We start from the raw sequence: 19,256 nt of genomic DNA, 5'->3' as shown, positions 1-19,256 counted from the left end.
GAATAAATGGCAAATATATTTTTGTGGTAACAATAAAGATTATACAAATGAAACCTGGTGGTAAAAAATAAAAACAAAACAAAAAAAAACCCTCTACATTTCTACAAAGCAGTTGCAAGAATTTATGACACACACAGGCCATGTCTACACTAGCCAAAAACTTCGAAATGGCCATGCAAATGGCCATTTTGAAGTTTACTAATGAAGCGCTGAAATACATATTCAGCGCTTCATTAGCATGCGGGCAGCCGCGGCACTTCGAAATTGACGCGGCTCATCCAGATGGGGCTCCTTTTTGAAAGGACCCCAGCTACTTCGAAGTCCCCTTATTCCCATCTGCTCATAGGAATAAGGGGACTTCGAAGTAGCTGGGGTCCTTTCAAAAAGGAGCCCCGTCTGGACGAGCCGCACGGTGGCGAGCCGTGTCAATTTCGAAGTGCCGCAGCCGCCCGCATGCTAATGAGGCGCTGAATATGTATTTCAGTGCTTCATTAGTAAACTTCGAAATGGCCATTTGTATGGCCATTTCGAAGTTTTTGGCTAGTGTAGACATAGCCACATTGAAATAGGATAGCCCAGTTTTAATACCTGAAACACAGATATACCTCTGGTGAATGATCCTAAAGAAATCTAACTTGGGGAACAAATAATATAAATCTCTCTCTCTTCTTTTGTACATAATCAGACCCAAACAAAAGTGGCAAGTTCTCATATTAACCTATGGGGTCCTAAGTGTGCTGCTCTTATTAAAGCAAATGGGAACTGAAGAGTCAAAGCCCAGTCTATATGTTTGCACTGAGAACATATTATTTTAAGTGGGTCTGATTCCAGTTAAAAAGTCTTGAAAGGGATTTACATGTGCTCTGTTCTGCAATTTAGATTTCAGTAGGATCACTTAACTATCAGTAAAATTAATAGAGTTGTCGTCACAATAATTACAGTGTTTAAGACCTGAACATTTGGAGATGGCACTATCATTCTCTGTATCAAGTTATTTGAATTTAGCCATTGAGAAACTATTAAAAAAATCTTGAGTTAATCAAATAAGAAAATCCAGACGATAAAGTTGACATCAAAAGCTCTGAAAATTGCTGTAAAATCAACTGTGTTTACTTCAAGAAAGAGAGTGTTAAGTGAGGGATCGTAAGTTCTGGAGAACACATATGGAAAACACCAACTTGTGTGCGTGCAGGAACAAAAACTTATACCACCCTTCCAAAAGAGGCTGTTTGTAGAAGCAGGGTTCACATTAATCAGTTGCTAACCATTTTATAGACACTATTCCTAAAATTCGTTTGCATAATAATAATCTGCATGTGGCAGGGTTTAAGTTATTTAGACAGTGTTATATTTCACTATTTAGTCTTGCTTCACCACTGCTTTAGCAGAGAATCCTTATGGAGTGTAATGCAGCTAATGAGGTAGCTTTTTAACTGAACAAACTGACAGGTCCCATATCTGCAGAGGCAGCTTGAAACCGTGCCCAACCTCTCGGCTTCCCAAGAGGCTTTTCAAAATTCAATAAATAACATCTGTAGGCGATGTTGGGTGCAGACCTAGCAGAGTGCGTCATAACACTGAGCTGGCAGAACAAAGAAACCATGACGACTGCCAAGTTTCCATGGCAACCGCTGCGAGGCTTGGAGAGTATAATAGCACATCAATCACTGTCCAAAAGAACTTCATTATCAGCAAGAAAAAAACCTTTAGGATCTGTTTAGTGTGCAATTGTGGGTTAACTTACCTCAAAGCCTTGCTCTCTAGCAAAAGTGGCAGCTTCCTGAAATAATAATAAAAAAAGAACAGTTAATTATAAAGTGTCAGATAATGAAGAAGTAACACATTTTCAAACTCATTCAGGCAGTCTTCGTTTTACACAATTATCTCAATAAATCCAAATACAGTTGCTCAATTTTGATACTTGCACTAAAAGGCTTTCTCCCATCCCCACCCAGGCAGGACAGCAGTATATTATCAACGGGCTTCACAAGTTCAAATGAAGAAGGTGCAATGTTTGTTTTTCTCCAGCTGGAAAATTTACTTCTGGTCGTAGTAATTTACAATATCCAAGCATAAGGCTTTAACATGAATTCTTAATTAAAAAGCATCATATGTATTATACTTCAGGACATTTAGGTCATTAAGCCTTTTTAAAAATCATTTGTTGGCTACTGTGCGTTAAAGAGATATCATGATGATCTCTATGATTTAAAAAAATGAGATCAAATTTTTGTGGCAGAATCCCTCTGATGTCTTAATCACAGTGTCCGACATTGTAACTGTGCTCTTTTCCTCAAAGAGCAGGAGAATTATCAGGAAACCACAACATCCTCATTTCTTGCCTGTGCTAATTGTGCCAATCATATCTTTTGTTTTTCAAAGCAAGCAGAAGACATAGAGGATGATAGCAATGCTATTTTCCTATCCACTTTCCACCTAAGCATAAGCAAATATTGCAGACAATTGTCAACAGTTTTTCACCTTAACTTGCCTTCTTCCAAATTAACTTTGCCACGTTATTAATAGATGGATAGCTCTTGAGCTGCAATAGCCAGATGATCCACCTAAACTAAAACTACCACCATACCAAACCATTTAAGGCAGTGCGCTTAGACATAGAGTTAGTATCTCTAGGGCAGCTTTTGGAAATGCTTCTCTTTTATACAGTATGCCCAGGAGAGAAAAAATACCCATTTGTGAACCTACATAACCTACCAATTTTTAGACATTTTAAGAACTTGAAGTGGATGCAATTGATTATAGTAACTGTACAGTCAGTTTAATAAAATGTGTTAAGCTGAAAAGCACAACTCCTCAGGCTTCTCACTGCAGAAACATAAGGCTGCCCAGGTTAGTCTTCGCTGATGTTGACAGAAAAACTGAATCATGATCCTGACAATTGGGTGCAGGCAAGGTTAGCTCCTTTGACAATTTACTTACAATAGAATTCCTTCTTGTACATCACATAGTCAATGACATTTGCTAGCCTGGCTGTCAATGAAGAGTGTAGGGTTCAAAGATATCACGCAGTGTTTCCTAAACCAGCATGTCATTAACAAATGCTGTGTTCATATGAAAAAAGGAGTCTTTAAGTCTCCACTATACAGTGATGCACTTACAATGAACTGCAATACAATCAGGAAAGGCTTAGATGGTACTGGGACATGGAAAAAGCAAAAATGAATAAAGAAAGGAATCAAACTGCACAGAGAAGATGAAAATGAACTAAAAAACATGGATTGTTGCCAGATTACATTTTTCTCCTGGTTTTTAGTTATAAAATTGAAATAGGAAGTTATACTGATCTGTCCTGAGGGTCCCTTCTTTAAGGCCCCAGAGCAACAAGACATTAACATCTGTGTTAAACTATTGTTTGGACAGCAAAGTGGATACCACTACACTCTTACATCTGTGAAGTGCAAACTATTCCAGTTAACAGTATTTTTATTTCCTTGTATGGGAGAGATACTTTTAGGAAATTCATCTTAATATTCTGGAATTGGGCATTCTCATATAACACATGCAATTTGAAAGTCCTGGCTCATCCACAAAAACTTGCGAACACTTGGATACCACTTTAAAAATACATTATCTTCCAATTTTCCCTCTTCATCTTTTATGCTGTCTGCTATCCTTACTGCTAGATAAGTAACGGTGGCTGGTTTATACAACCACAAATTTTCCTATAATGAACCTTGAATCTAAAGTGTCTGAAAGAACCACAGAGCAACAGCATGTTTCATCCGCTACCAACAAAACTCTTGAACAGTTTGTTTCAAGAATTGTGGGCTCGATCCTGAGATACGCTGAACACTTGCAACTCCCTGTGAAGGATCACATAACAATTTAAAAATAACCTTAACCTGAAAGCCCTCACAGTACAGACTACAATAAAGCTCAGACATAACACTGAGGATCTGAAGATTGGATTTGCAGAACAGTGAGAAATATTAGACACGGTATAAACACCTGGGATCGTTCAAAGTTAATTTAACAAAAGAGAGGATGATTCCACTAAACCTTAAAGTGGGGGAGGAAGAGGAGTCTGGCTTTCTGGGGGAAAGGGAACAGCCATTTCCTGGTGGAGAGGGGCTCAGAAGCTGCTGCAAAAAAGGGGAGTAGGTCTCTATGGTGACACAGTCTCATCCCAGGGACAGGAAGAACTGGGGAGCTGAAATGGGGAAGCCCAGTGGGAGAAGCCCTTTTTCCCCATACCAGGTGTAGCAGCACCCACACTTGTTTGCTTTCAGGTGGCAAAAATCCCTTGTTTGGTCAGGATGTGCTGTGGGCATCACCCTGGTTGTTCTTTCGTAGGGGGGCTGGGAAGGAATTTTTTCCTCCCCACTAGACACGCTTACGTGGAATCAGTTGTTCGCACTTTCTGCAAGGGGACTTGGGTGTGGGGGGGATTGTTATGGTGAGTAGGGAGGGAAGTGAGGCTATGATGTTGGAGCCCACTATGTAAGTGTGAGGTGGATGTCCAATGCAGGTATTCCATAGGAAAGGGATACAGTGACCAAATAAATGGCTTGGTAAAGGACTTTAAAAGGTGTTTGTTAATGGAGCGGAATGGAGGGAGGTTTGGTGCTCCTATAACTGGCACAGCAGGGAGCCAACTCCCGCCTCCCCTTTATAGCCCACCTTAACCCTCATTTGAGGTGGTGAGGGGATGATAAAGTACCAGCAATTGGTTGACTGGGGAACCTGGATGGAAAAAAAGGTGCCTGGCAGAAGCCCTGAGTAGCTATTCATGGAGTTACCTTCACTGCTTTATCTGCTGGCTAATTCCAGATATCTGTTAATAAAATTGCAGCCTGATTAAAACCATATCAAGTGTCTCCTGTCATTCTTTCAGCATAGCTGGACAATCTTTCATTTCTTTTCACAACAAGAGTGAAAAAGAAAACAAGCAGTCCCCATCTGTGCTGCCTCGGGGTGCCTCACACTGAGCTTCACATCTCTAATAAAGTAGTCAGGTTAAAATCTAACCTTCAAGTGGCTCTAACACGGAGTCTACAAGGGTTATGATAGCCAGTCAGGTCCTTCCCTAATGCGGGTGATAATCAGTATGATAATCACTATATTTCTAGGCTTTACATTTTCTATCTGACATCAGGAGTCACAAAAAAGGAGGGATTAAGGAAATAAGCAATCTACACAGAGACTTTACTGCTCCCGGGAGAATGCAGCATTTTCATTCATGCATGACATGCGACATCAGTGAAACAAAACAGAATTTTCTAAGGAGGTTGAATAGTTTTTCTCCCCTACTTTTGATAAACTTTCACTGAGTCTTATTTTCACAAAACAACACTTACTTTTGTAAAAGCCCATTTTGTGCTCAAAGTATGATACATATTTATATTCTTCATACTCTCATCTATTCCACATTTGTACTGCCTATCACAGCATATTTGTTACAGTATAGCCCAAACTAGAAGTAGAACTGGTTAACAATAATGCATAAAAAGCTGGGAAATAGCTGGCAATAGTTCCTGTAAAACTATGTCTACAGTGTAGTTTAACTTGATTAACATTCTGTCACTAAAATTAACACACACCCTTTCTTTTGGCATAAGGTTGAACAATTTACACAGGAAAGGGGAGATAAACACAAGAGATAACAATTAAAAAAAAACACCCTTCCTTTAGTTCCCACCACCGCTATATGCTTCGTCTCTTTGCTAGGTTAAAACTATTTACACTTTTGTATGCATTTTATTGCTGTTAATTTCCTAGTATTTATTAAGTGGCATTGTCTACAATCTAGACTGAGACTAATTGTATCATGGCTTGTTAAAATTCGGAAGCCTTTTATAACCAATAATATAAAAGGATGTGTTTATGAGTAAACAGAAGCATATCTTCCAAACACAGGATTTATTAACCTCTGCTTTGTTATGGGCATTTATCCCACTTTTCAGCAAGAATTTGCTGACTACTGCGCTCAGTGGTTCAACCACCAATGACTCTGTGTTCTCTTTGCCATAACAAACTCTAGGCAAACTACATATAACATTTTCCTGGAACACAGAGGCCTTCTTTTATTGGTAGTCAGGTTATATATGGCAGCTTAATTAAATGATACCCAAAACAGTAACAAAATGCGTGCTGGATTAAATTTAATTAATTTAGGTCAATATAAAACTCATACAATTCTCTTCATAATTTAAAACTATATATTGCTGAAATCAACTGATAGGCCTTTCAAAAATATCAGCATTTTGACTTTTAAGCCCACAAAAAAAAATCAGTAAATACAAATTTTGATGTTGTAGCTAAAACCAACACAATTATAAAAAATGATAAAGCAGCTGGAAAACAACAATAACCTTGCACATGAATTCCTTTACAATAATTATAGAAGATAGCAAATGGATGGGATGCACAACCTAACCTTTCCCCAAATATCTCACCATAAAATTCAGTCACTTTTTACAACATTTCTATCATAAGTTTGCCTTAATATTGACTATTTATGGTGGAATGCTCAGAAAGCCTGGTCAGTTCAACCTCTCAAATCCAGTAGTCTCTGATCCAGCAACATCTCTGATTTGGCATGACCATGGATGTTACAGGACCTGAGAGTCCCAGGGCTGGGGCAGGACCTGCATCAGTGGGGCAGGCAGGGGGCAGGGCCATGGCAGTGGCCAGCAGCCTGGCCCAGGGCCAGCACTGGAGCCTCCACTGGCCCTGCTGCAGCAGGTGGCAATGGGAGGGAGGTAGAGTCCCCGCTGAAGTGTGGGGCTAGGGTCAGAGCTCCTGATGGAGACCCCGCAGGAGGATGAAGAAGGAACCTGGTGAGCAGAAGCCAGTGGGCCCCGGAGGCTGGAGAGCCAACAGTGAGCACCAGGGCCCCAGTGGCTGGGGAACTGGTTGGGAAGCAGTGGGGCTGGAAAGCTGGCAGGAAGCCAGCCGGGGAACTGCAGGCCAGGAGCCATCTGGGAAGCTGTAAGGCTGGGGAGTCTGGAAAGTGGCAGTAGCTGGATGACAGGAGAAGAGCCCCGAGGGCATTGACCACTCCTGGTCTGGCAAAATCCCTCATCCAGGACTGCTTGGGTCTGGAGGGTGCCAGATGAGGGAAACGCAACCTGTATATGCATCGTGGAAATTCAGGTTATAGTCATAACATTTTCTGAAAGTTTTATAAGTGGTGTCCCCCATTTCCTTTGGCAAGACAAAGTAGCAGCATATCAATGGATTCTGGAACATGAATCATTTTAAAGTCTCCTACCCTCACAGACAATGGTTTTATTATATTATAATATTTCTCCAAAATCCTAGTGGAATATGAGCAACAAAACTTTGATGGATTCTTAAAACCCCTAAGATCATGCAGTTTGAGTCTGCATTTGGCAGAACCACCGATTCACTATTTTACTCCCACTAATACCTTATTTAGCCATTTCTTGAGCGATGTTCACCACCATATCCATAGCAATCTATAGCATGGCCCACTTGCTCTTACTTTTACAGACTTTTAAAATCTAACCTAAATGTTCCCTTCTTTACCTTCAGGCTATTGCTCCTTACACTATCAGCTCCTAAGAACTGTGAATTATTATTTTCTTTCATTTATATTGTTTCCTTGAATGTAATAAAGACTATGATCACCTGCTCAGACACTTCTCTTTATTTCTATACTATAATCATTTAGTCTTCTGTCTTCCTAGCAATTCTCCCCTAATCTTTGTATAACTTTGTCTTCTTTGAATTCTCTCATTTTTCTACATCTCACCTTGTTTGCCATAATGAGACACCAATAGCATGTTTTACTAAAGCAAAACTCTAATTACCTTAATAGAACGAAGGACAAGAAATTAATATAAAGACGGATACAGTTAAGAGGGAGAATTTTTAATATAAAGGGTGCACTTTGGTAAGGTGACCAGATGTCCTTTTTTTTTTTGTTTTTGTTTTTGTTTTTTTTTAAAGGAACAGTCCTATATTTAAGCTCTCCTGATGGTGAGCCTTTTTTTTTTTAAATGGGCAATTGTCACACATTTTTCGTCTCTTCCCTCCCATCAGTACTGGTGGATCCTACTGCTGGCCAGATCCTTGCTCACCAGCCACCCACCCACCAACAGTGAGCTGGAGAGTCTAGCAGCTCAGGATGGGGGTGAGTATACAAGCCCAGCAGTTGGGCATACCTGCACCATGCAGGGCTGGCTGCCACCTCACACCCCCGCTGATACGCCAGTGAAGTCCCTACTGCATGCCCACTCTCAGCCATCAGTCTTCTACCCCCACCGCACCACATTTCCAGGCAGCACTGGCTGCTTGCTGAGGTGGTTGGTGAGTGTGGACAGGCAGTATCTTGTTATGTCACCTCTGCTGGCTGCACATAGACCTTTTACATACTTTCCCTCTCACTGTCCTCTATCTGCAATGTCCCTTTACCCCTTCAGCCATGCTGGTCCTCCCTATCTTCCCAGTGGGGTGCATCCTGCTCCTGGCACTGTGCCAAGAACCAGCCTTGGTCAGGTCATTCAGCTCACCAACAGCCTGTTTGGCAGACTCCTTCCTTCCCCACTGCCTCTGGCTGGGCTGGCACCCTACATAGCACTGGCATTGGCAGCATTCACCACTCCTCAGCTAGATTCCACAGTGGTGGGAGAGAAGCTATTTCCAGCCTGTTTATACCCCAACCCTGCAGGTCCCCAGGCAGGACACATCACACCCTCTTTACATGCTGCCCCCCCACCCTAGGTCCTGCCCCAGGGAGTAAAGGACTGCTCTGTTCCCCAGGCACCTTCCCCTGCTGAAGAGTCTGATCCCTGAGGCCCCTGAAGCCAGTTTCCCTGCGCCTTGGTGCTCAAAGTGTTCTTAGGGCTTAACTCCTTCCTGCCCGCACTTTACCCAGGGGACAGGAGTTGGCTGGGTTATGTCAGTGGCTAGCAGCAGCTTGGGAGTGTTAGCTGCCTTTCTACACTGTGCGGGCAGGACGGGACAAGCTGCTTCTATTCATAAAGGAGTTGGGGGAGAGGGGGCAGAGAGTGAGGATGGGAGGGAAGAGATGCCCTTTGGAAAAACATGGGCCAAGTCACCCTTACCCCCATTCCTATGTCCTGGGAAGCAGCTTTCATCCCTTCCTGGCCACACAGTGCTGAAAGGCTGCTCACATTCTGGTGAGAACCATGACAGAAATTGGGAGGAAGGGGGTGCTGTGACCCTGTGTGTCTCCCACATGCTCCGGTGAGCAGCCATGGAGTGTGGAGGGCAGTGGTTAGGGAGGGTTGGATCAGGTCTCTAAGTCATCCCCATCCCCATGTGAGAGAGGTGTATGAGAATGTGCGCATCACCTCTCCCACTGCAAACTTTAAAGTTAAAAAGGTAAATAAAACGACTCCAGCTAGACAGTATTTCTTTTTAACAGCAGCCCAGTCAACTTGATGTTAATTTGAATGTTTGTACTCACAGAATCACAGAATGCTAGGACTGGAAGGGACCTCGAGAGGCCATTGAGTCCAGCCCCATGCCCCAATGGCAGAACCAAGTACTGTCTAAACCATCCCTGACAGACATCTATCTAACCTGTTCTTAAATATTTCCAGTGATGGAGATTCCACAACCTCCCTAGGCAATTTATTCCAGTGTTTGACCACCCTGACAGTTAGGAACTTTTTCCTAATGTCCAAACTAAACCTCCCTTGCTGCAGTTTAAGTCCGTTGCCTCTTGTTCTATCCTCAGAGGCCAAAAAGAACAAGTTTTCTCCCTCCTCCTTATGACACCCTTTTAGATACCTGAAAACGGCTATCATGTCGCCCCTCCATCTTCTCTTTTCCAAACTAAACAAGCCCAATTCTTTCAGCCTTTCTTCATAGGTCACATTTTCTAGACCTTTAATCATTCTTGTTGCTCTTTTCTGGACCCTCTCTAATTTCTCCACATCTTTGTTGAACTGCGGTGCCCAGAACTGGACACAATACTCCAGCTGAGGCCTAACCAGCACAGAGTAGAGCGGAAGAATGACTTCTCGTGTCTTGTTCACAACACACCTGTTAATGCATCCCAGAAACATGTTTGTTTTTTTTTGCAACAGCATCACACTGTTGACTCATATTTAGCTTGTGGTCCACTATAACCCCTGGATCCCTTTCTGCTGCAGTCATTCCTAGGCAGTCTCTCCCCATTCTGTATGTGTGAAACTGTATGTACTGCCTAGTTCTGATTGATTGCCATTGAACTCACTTGAATATGAGTAATTTTACCAGGTGTCCTGTATTCAGCATACAGTCACCCTACACTTTGGAAGTTGGATACAACATTTTCTTTGATGAGGCTTTCTGATAAACAAAGTTCAGATAATTTAAGTTTTATTGCAGTAGTGACACACTGCATTTGAGCTGAGTGGTTAAAAAGTATATCCAGGATATACACACTAATGTATCTTGCCTAGAATCTGTGTAAATTGTTAAAAAATAAATAGATGAAATCAAGCATTTGGGTATGCTTTGGTCACAATGCATCACAAAGGTGTCAGAAATGTAGCTCTATTAAAAATGAGTGCATGTGGAAAGACTTGTCCCTCTTGAATGTTGTAAACTAAGGAAAAAGCAGCTCACCACCTTCTCTGACCCTTGCTAGCAGTCTCTTTCCACATGGATTAATGCTTAATTGCATGCAGGATTGCTTTCTCTCTCTTCACTCCATCAATTAGAACATAAACTCTCTGCTTCCACGTTTGAAATCTGGCTCACTGCTCCCTTTGTATGTACTGTAAACGTCAAAGGTGCTGAGCTCCCTTTGATATCAGTGGGATGTCTGGGTGCTCAGGACTTCTGAAGTTCAGACACCTTTTTGCTGAAGACTTCTTTCCCCCTTTATGAAAGGTGATAACTCTCCTTATGTAGAAACCTGGTATCTACGAATATTGCTATCAAGAGCACCAAGAAGCCCCGACATGGGCCCCTCTTGTAACAGACTCATCATTGTGGGAGTTAAACTTGTGTTTGAGTAGGGGATGAAGTTTTTATTAAATGCCTCAGTAAGCTGTGCCACATTTTCCACTCTTTCAACTGCAGGCCATGTTACACCATTAAATAAGATCCAGGAAATGACATCTGTCTTAATGCAGATGTAAGCAGGGTCTGAATGAACTCTCCTCTGATGAAAGAGTGTGAGAGACTTCAGGAGCAAACTGTTTACATGACTAGACATACTCTGCTTAGATATCCAGAAGATAGAGCAGTATTGCTCAAAGTGCTCACTTTTGGCTGGTGCTGGATTATGAATCGATTTAGCACAGAGTGAGGAATTTATATCCATGAGTGGAATAATTTTTGCTATGTGCACCAGTATGGAGGTGATGTATCGCATAACAAAAGTCACTCTGCATACATTGGTTGTTAGGGATGGGGCAAAGCGGCTGGGGTGTGGAAGGGGCTCAGGGCTGTGGCAGAGGGTTGAGGTGTGGCATGAGGACTCTGGCTGGGGGTGTGGCCTCTGGGACGGGGTCATGGATGAAGGATTTAGAGTGCAGGCTGCCTTAGGAAGAGAGGACTACCCTCAGCCCTCTCTTACTGTAGCAGCTTGGTGCCAACTAAGAGGTGCCTTTCCACAGCTGCTCAGCTCCAGCATGCACAGCCGGAGGAGGTGTGCCTGTCCTGCAGCTGGGGCAGGCCTGGTTTAGCGTGGGTGGGCTCAGGAAGGGGGTGCCTGTCTCCTGGCCATGGCAGCTCTGGGCTGGGTGCCATGGCTGAGGGAGAGGTGCCATGGTCAGAGGAAAGGTGCACTCCTTCAGAACAGATAGGGAGTTGCCGCAGAAGGGGAGAGAACCTCACCCCCATCCTGGAGCTGCCACAGCGAGGAACTGCTCCCCTCTGTGTTGGGACTGACAAACAGAGGTGGTGCTCTGTTCAGGTGCAGAGGTGACACTCTGCAGGGCTTGTTAGGCAGCTGTGCAGCCATGTAGGTTAGAGGGATCTTAGATCAGCCTCACCTGAAAGGACCTCATTAATTGAGGGGCTCAAATGCCATACCCCTGTGGAAGTAAGAGGGAGGGGACAAGCATTCCAACCAGGAAATGTGGACTCTCCCTCAGGGTCCCCAGTCTGGTTTAACCTGTTTCTCTCCGCTTTATTATAAACTGTCCAAATGACAGCTGAAATCACTTGTGAAGAGGCAGTGTTTCTGCCCCGTTTGCAGAGAACTGAAAATCAAAAAAAGAGATTGAGCTACACAGGTCACAGCAGATGAACAGGAAGTAGCAGAAGGTGATTGACAGCTGGCTGTCACCATGGTTACCCTTGATCAGTGGGGACCCAAGGTTGAAAGGTGCATCTGAATGAGTTCATCTCCAACCTGGAAAGAAGGTATTTGGCCTGCTCTGCCATTTGAGTACTTATTTGGTCCTGGCTGTCCTGCCAGCCACAGTCTTCAGTCCTGGTTATTCCGTCAGCCATGGATCCTCGCTCCTGTCTGCCCCATGAGCTGCTCTTCTTCATTGCCTCACCAGTCACTTATTCCTCTCTGCTGGCTGCCTCACCAGTCCCTTGTTTGGTGAGCAGTCAGCTGCCAAACAAGTGACTGGTGAGGCAGCCAGCAGACAGGAATAAATGACTGGTGAGGCAATGAAGAAGAGCAGCTCATGGGGCAGTCAGGAGTGAGGAATGGCTAACGGAATAACCAGGACCAAACACTGTGGCTGGCAGGACAGCCAGGACCAAAGTAGTACTCAAATGGCAGAGCAGGCCAAGTACCTTCTTCCCAGGTTGGAGGTGAACTCATTCAGATGCACCTTTCAACCTTGGGTCCCCACTGATCAAGGATAATCATGGTGAGTGGGGTGTAGTGAGGGAACAGAGAGGAGCACAGCAAAGGATCTTTGGCTGTAGAACTCAAGAACACGAGACACAAGGCCCTGCCCCACACTCTCTGGGCTTTGTGTCTGATCGCAGTCTTGTATTTATGAATCCTGCTTGTGGCATTTTCCCTAGTTGATGTCAGGTGACTTCTTTCATTAAAAGTTTCATTTCTACATTCAGACTCTGGGCTTGCAAGTGTGGCATCCAAAGGCACCCAGCGATGATGTGCCATTTTCCCAGATTAGTGGAAGGGGCTCAACTCGGTTTGTGTTGTATTGTTGAAAAGGAATCCCCCAGATACTGAATCCAACCTTGCTTGCTGCTGGCTCCTCCTGGCAGAAAGATTATAGACAGAAAGGACAACAGCTTTCTGGCTGCCATGTTTTAGAATGCAACAAAAGCATCACACGTACATCACCAATTCCATGACATAAGTCTTGGGAGGGGTTTTCTTTTACCAAGCCTGACTACTCTATGCAACACATAAACGATTTCATATGATCTGTAGTTCACTGTATTTATTATAATGTGCTACATATGTTACGTATGATATCTTCATTTTATTACCTGCCCTGTTCTCAAATGAAGACCTGTAACAGCAGACCACGGACCTTAACATGATGAATCAGTACCATTCAAGAGCCGTGATTAACCTTATCTCACGTACTTAGGAATGATGCCATATCTGCATAATAAAATGCTTAAGATTATTTACGTTTGGTTAAGGAACAGAGATATTACCTGGGCAGTTGGCAAACTTAGTTAGGCCCTGTGCAAGGCAGGGGGAGGGGCCTGTCTGCGGGCTCCCAGAAGAGGCAGGGCCTAGGGCAGAAGGGGTGGGCTGTATGATAGCATCCTGCAGCCAGATCTTCAGTGCCACCTGGGGCTCTGCTGGAAATTTACAGGACCCTGGGCTCCAGCACCTGCTGTGGTTGCTGGTGCAGCAATGACAGCTGAGAGTCCTGGGACCTTTGGAAATCTGTGGGCCCTTTTGTTCCCACTGCCCCATCATTGGCAGGCCTGGTTATTAATGAAGAGTAGGTGATTTTTCAAATAAAGAAGGATTTAAAGTATACTAATGACATAACAGTATTCAAGACAAAAATTGGCATCAGTAAGATACTTTAAAAGAAGAGGTCTATGAAGTGTCCACTAGTGACCGCATGGCAGCTGGACATTTAAAAACAAAAGGATAGACAGACAGTTTATGTGACAGGTCTTCATTGGTACGATCTGTCATAATTCTGTTCACATCAATGGAACTACGACAATTGACACGACTTGACGACCTGTCCATATATACTTTTGTTAATGGCAGCGCTAAGCTTGTTGTGGCTAGTAACAAGAACATATATTTTCTCACCAGTCTAGTTTAACACAACCACCAATAGTTATTTACAACACAAAACACTCGTCTACTTTACATGGAGTTTTATGTGGTTGCAATTTGGCTTAGGGAGCCACATTCTTTTTAGGTGAGATAGTACTGCATTCCATTGTGACAAAACAACATATGCACCTACACCTGTATAAAAACTGCTCAGTTATACAGGGTACACAGAAGTCGGCAGCAAAAAAACATTGTTCCAGAACATTTTTCAATTGCTTTAGAAAGGGAGAGATGGAGTGCTTCAGAACAGAGGGAGAAAGGGAAGCATCGAGAATATCTACTGAAGCATATATGTACCTGATCAAATTCCCATATACTTGGTGAAGATTGATCCGAGTTTGGAGATGCTCTGTGGGAATACAATGATTCAAACTATTTTGCCTCTTGACAAACATTAGAGATTTGTCTAAAACATTATTCTTGTCAGTCTAGTGAGGAGCATACAACTGTTCAAATTTTTAGACAAGAGATCAATTAAAGCTAGTCACAGACTGGGTTGCCCCTGCAGAGAGCCTGAGAACCATCACTGTAGTCTCTGAAGAAGTGCATACCCACTGCTATTTATTACACAATAAAGCACATAATGGCATTAACAGGATGAAATCCTGAACACTTCTTCCTTTCCTCTAAGCAGTATCAGATCCTAAAATTACTTTAGTTCATAGAGGCTAGTTGGGATGTATATTTTGAGCTATATTTCTGCCTCAAATTTCCCCAGTGCTGCTGCAGAAACTGACCAATTCATAAAGTACATGGGCTTCACCAATGGGGAAAAGGAAAAAAAAAAAACCATGCAGAACAACTGAAAATACTATGGGATAAGAGCTGCAATGTGCACATTAGTTCCTCGTGTTTTACCAGAGGGAATTATTTGTGGGGTCCCATTTAGAAAAAAAAAATCCAATTTTGTTTCTCATATCAGCCTTGGGTCAAGGCTCAAGCATCTTCATATCTATCCATCATTATCAATGGTTTTCTTATTTAGATTATTACTAGAATTGTAGTCGCTGCCAGAATCTTCTGGAAAAATGAAAAATAAACTTTTTTGGGGAAAAAAAAAGAAGTCCGAGTCAGAGAAACTTAATGCCCATTGCAAGGTCTCCAACAGCTGTGGTAGAGATACATCTCTGAGTCATTTTGAAATTTCATGACAAAAACAGAATTATCATCTCCACATTATTATCATCTCCACATTACATCCTAGCCTCAGGAACAGCACTATATATTTCTCTCTTCACTGTATCTCAGCTCATATGCTTCTGGTATCAAATTGCCTACAAGATATTACCATAAGTTGTGCATTCTTCTGACCGTGTCTGTCTTTACTTTTAGAGGCAAATGATAGGTGGGGTGGAGATAAAAATCTCCTTGGTTACTCCACAGAACAAATAAATGAAGATGGAAACAAATATGTTAAAATCAAGTGAACAGATAAGGTGTGAGGAGAGAGAAGGATTTTATAAATGTGCACAAATGAAAGACATCCAGGATGTTTAAAAATCTATAGTGGTGGCTCTTGGATTCTCCGTCTGTAATCTGAAACCTCATGTATTACTTCCTGGCTGAGGGATCCAAACAGAAACAAAGAACTCCATCACTTTCAACAAGTCCGACTGTGATTGCAGCCTTTCAGACTGCCCTAACATCACAGACAAGACTTTCTCATCCAGCAATTTTAGCTGAAGAGAATGATTAGGTTTTTCTAAAACTGCTGTGATATAGCAGGACTTGCGGAGCACCTATTGTCAACTCAATAGCTAAAAGGTTAGTAGATTTTTAGAAGTTAAAAAAAATGTGATATACATGGTTTGTATGATGTCATATGCAGCCATTTAGAGTTATAACTAATGGCTATCAAGTCAGGAATCCTATAAAGAACACAGGGTGAATGATCATACAACTCTCTTCATGTGCTAAGTTTAACTGCTCAACTAACTCCTGTCCAAGAAAATAAAACTGACCTCTTCATCTGTCAGTAACATACTTCTTACTGATATTAATGACTGATTTTACCTTGTTTAAGTTAGTTTGAATTCAACTGACTTAGACATTCTTATTGTAGACAAATTATTATGCCACTGCCTGTTAACTTAGCCTGTAAAAGTCTGTACATTTTTTACAGCTCTCTCTGAAAACCCAACTTAAGATTCATGACTTCTGTTGCATCTTACAGTTTTGGCTACTACAGTTGTGCTAGACGCACAGGGTATGTCTACACGGCAATTTAAGCCCCATGTTGGTAGGACTCCATTTAGCAGACAACGGCAATATAGACATTTCATGATTTGCACTGGGTTTGTTAGGGCTTGAGTTTCTACGCTCATTTTAGTATCACAGGTTAAGAATTGCTGAAAATCACAGGTTCCAACCTTGAGCTCCCGGGTCTGCACTCATTATGAGGGCTTGAGTCTAACCACACATATCCCAGACTTGGTAGCACCCTCCTAAAATGGGTCTGCTGTACTCTAGTTCATAGTGCAGTGCGGGAAAACTTGATTGTCCATAAAGTTTGACTGTCTAGAAGACAAAGAAATTTGGCCCATGGCATACTTTTGGCAAACTCCCAAAGCACAAGTCTGGTGGACTTGTATCTACATTGCAAAGCAATAGGGCTTGAACCCTATTGTAGCTTTACTCAAGCTTGGACCCTCCACCTCATGAGTTCCTAGGATGCTGGAACAGAATGCTGTGTTAGATGTATTTGCAAAGAGAAAGGGTGTTAGGCTTAAGCCTGAATTCAAACTCCGGGCTTACATACAGACATATCACAGTGAGGTGCAGCCCTACCGCATAAAACTGATAGACACAGGAACAAGACAGATGCAGTATGAAAGGAGAAACAGAGGCATGGAGATGTGAAATAACTTGCCCAATGTCACATGGCAAGAGGGGGCAGAGTGAGCAGGGGATCATCACAAAAGTAATGCCCCCAGTCAAATGAAGAGAAGGTCTGATCAATGTGCCCTCTAATTTTTTCCGTGTGTGAAATGATTCTGATAAGTGCACCAAGAGGATGTGCATCACCAGTAGAAACATATGTTGTCAGCTGTGGACACTCAGCTAATCAACTGGGCAGCACCTGAATCTCTCTTGGTCATCAGTCCAAGTGATCAGCTTAAAGAGAACACTGGTTCTCATGGATCACAAGGACAGTTCCATCCCCGTTCTCTTAGCAGGAAGAATGACAACACTGACACAAGCATTAATAAAGGTGAAAAAATATAAAGGATTCTTTAAGATTTTGACAGGAATTGGCCTTACTCTACAGATTAATTTCATCTGGGCTAATCATGGTATGTCTATATTGCCATTAAAAACCTGCAACTGGTCCATGCCAGCTGACTGTAGCTCACAGGGCTTGGGCTGCACAGGTGTTTAACTGCAGTCCAGATGTTTGAACCTGGACTGGAGCCTGGGTTGTTGGACCCCATGAGGAGGGAGGGACCCAGATCCTGGGTTGCAGCCTGAGCTAAGAAGTGTACATTGCAATTAATCAGCCATACAGCTCAAGCGCTAGAATCCAGAATCATCTGGTACAAACTAGCCACAGGTTTCAAACTGGAGTGTAGCTATTCCTAGAGTTCCTATCAACCTTGGGCAGATTTGAACAAGAAACAAAAGGCTCTGTGTCCCATTACTGATTTCTTCAGTCACCTTCCCATAGGATTTGAATTTAATTATCTTTTTGAAAAATTGGCTTAGGTAAAAAATGTCTATTCTGACAGCTGGTTTTCTGCTCTCAAATGCAAAAGCAGGATATTTTCAAGAAAAAAAAAATAGGGTCCAGCATTCCAAAGCTGAAAAGGAAATGAGGATACTTCTTGTCACACCCTTTTTATTTTGAAGGCACATCTCTCTTGCCAGTAAAAACAAATTGTAAGCTACAAAAGGTGAAAAATCTGAATGACTGAATCATATACTTACTAAGTAACTTGTTTTAGGTTTTATAACTAAAAGTAAACCATGTTAAAATTGCATTCCTGTATGAATAAGCATGTGATGTTTCACTAAACCTTGATAATGTAATTCACATGGCAAACAAAATGTGTACAATATATCAAAGATATGGGTAGTTACAGGCACATAGTCTTCATGTGCAGCACATAGGTGATTTCATGCAAAGTGTGTTCCTTCACCCACTGTGATCCTTTCAGGAAGTCTGCTCAGAGCTGTACTGGATTTTTTAAACACATGGCAATATGCATAAAATTATCGGACATAAGTGGTTTTGCATGTCAGTGCCTTCATTTTCCCCTGGAATTAACATTTGATATCCTTTACTTTTCCATATGCACCATGTTTCTTGCAGTGAAACAAAGTGAGAACTTCAGTGGATTTTATATGAGGGTCTCACATCCCCTTCCTGTAGGATATATTCTTTTGTTTTATTTTTTTGTCCATACCCCTTGTACCAAATTCTTAGTAGTAAAATCAGTTGCTTTTCGTTTGCCAGACCACTTCCTTGGAGACTATCAGATCATATCTTCACAGACCACTGATTATCTATGAACTATTGTTAAAGACCACTAGGTTAAAACACCATTCATCTTAGGCAGTGTTAACCTGATTAAAACTAAGTTTATTAGCAAGGCCTTTTTATAATTGATTAGCTTACATGTTCTGTTAAAAAATAGTTTCATCTTACCTAGACATAAAAAAGCTAAAGTTCAAATAGATTTTTCCTACAGTTTAATGAATAGGAACACTGTACTAAGTGATTCTACAGATTGTAAATCTAGGTGGTTAACTTTCAACTCTAGAATGAAAATGAAAGGTTTGGCCTCAATTCACATAAAAATATTGCGGATGACTGAGTTATGGGCACAGATGCACTACAAAGGGGTAGACTTGGGTTAAGTCCAAATTAAACTCTACAATTTTCAAATGTGACGAGGACTGGCAATATTATGAAGCTGACCTCTAAGCTTCTATGCAGTAAGGAAACCATTGCAGGAATACCACTTGCTTGAAACTGTCAGTTGCATTGCTTTCTTTGTAGCAGTGTAACACATTCACAGAACAACACTGTTTCTGACATTTTGGTACATACTTCTTCAGC

The 19,256-nt window shown here is 42.1% G+C and overlaps 1 protein-coding gene across 2 annotated transcripts in view; it reads right to left on the bottom strand.

The window, feature by feature from the left end:
- Positions 1-19,256, bottom strand: part of ADK (adenosine kinase) — a 523,961-nt gene that overhangs the window by 72,219 nt on the left and 432,486 nt on the right. For both annotated transcript variants that reach the window (XM_075000013.1, XM_075000012.1), the window contains exon 8: positions 1,745-1,780. In XM_075000013.1, coding sequence (XP_074856114.1) covers positions 1,745-1,780 — 36 coding nt within the window. The remainder of the gene's footprint in view (positions 1-1,744; positions 1,781-19,256) is intronic.

Source organism: Carettochelys insculpta, chromosome 7 (assembly GCF_033958435.1).
Source record: "Carettochelys insculpta isolate YL-2023 chromosome 7, ASM3395843v1, whole genome shotgun sequence".
In the NCBI taxonomy this organism is placed as follows: domain Eukaryota; kingdom Metazoa; phylum Chordata; order Testudines; family Carettochelyidae; genus Carettochelys; species Carettochelys insculpta.
This window is presented reverse-complemented; position numbering and strand designations above follow the sequence as displayed.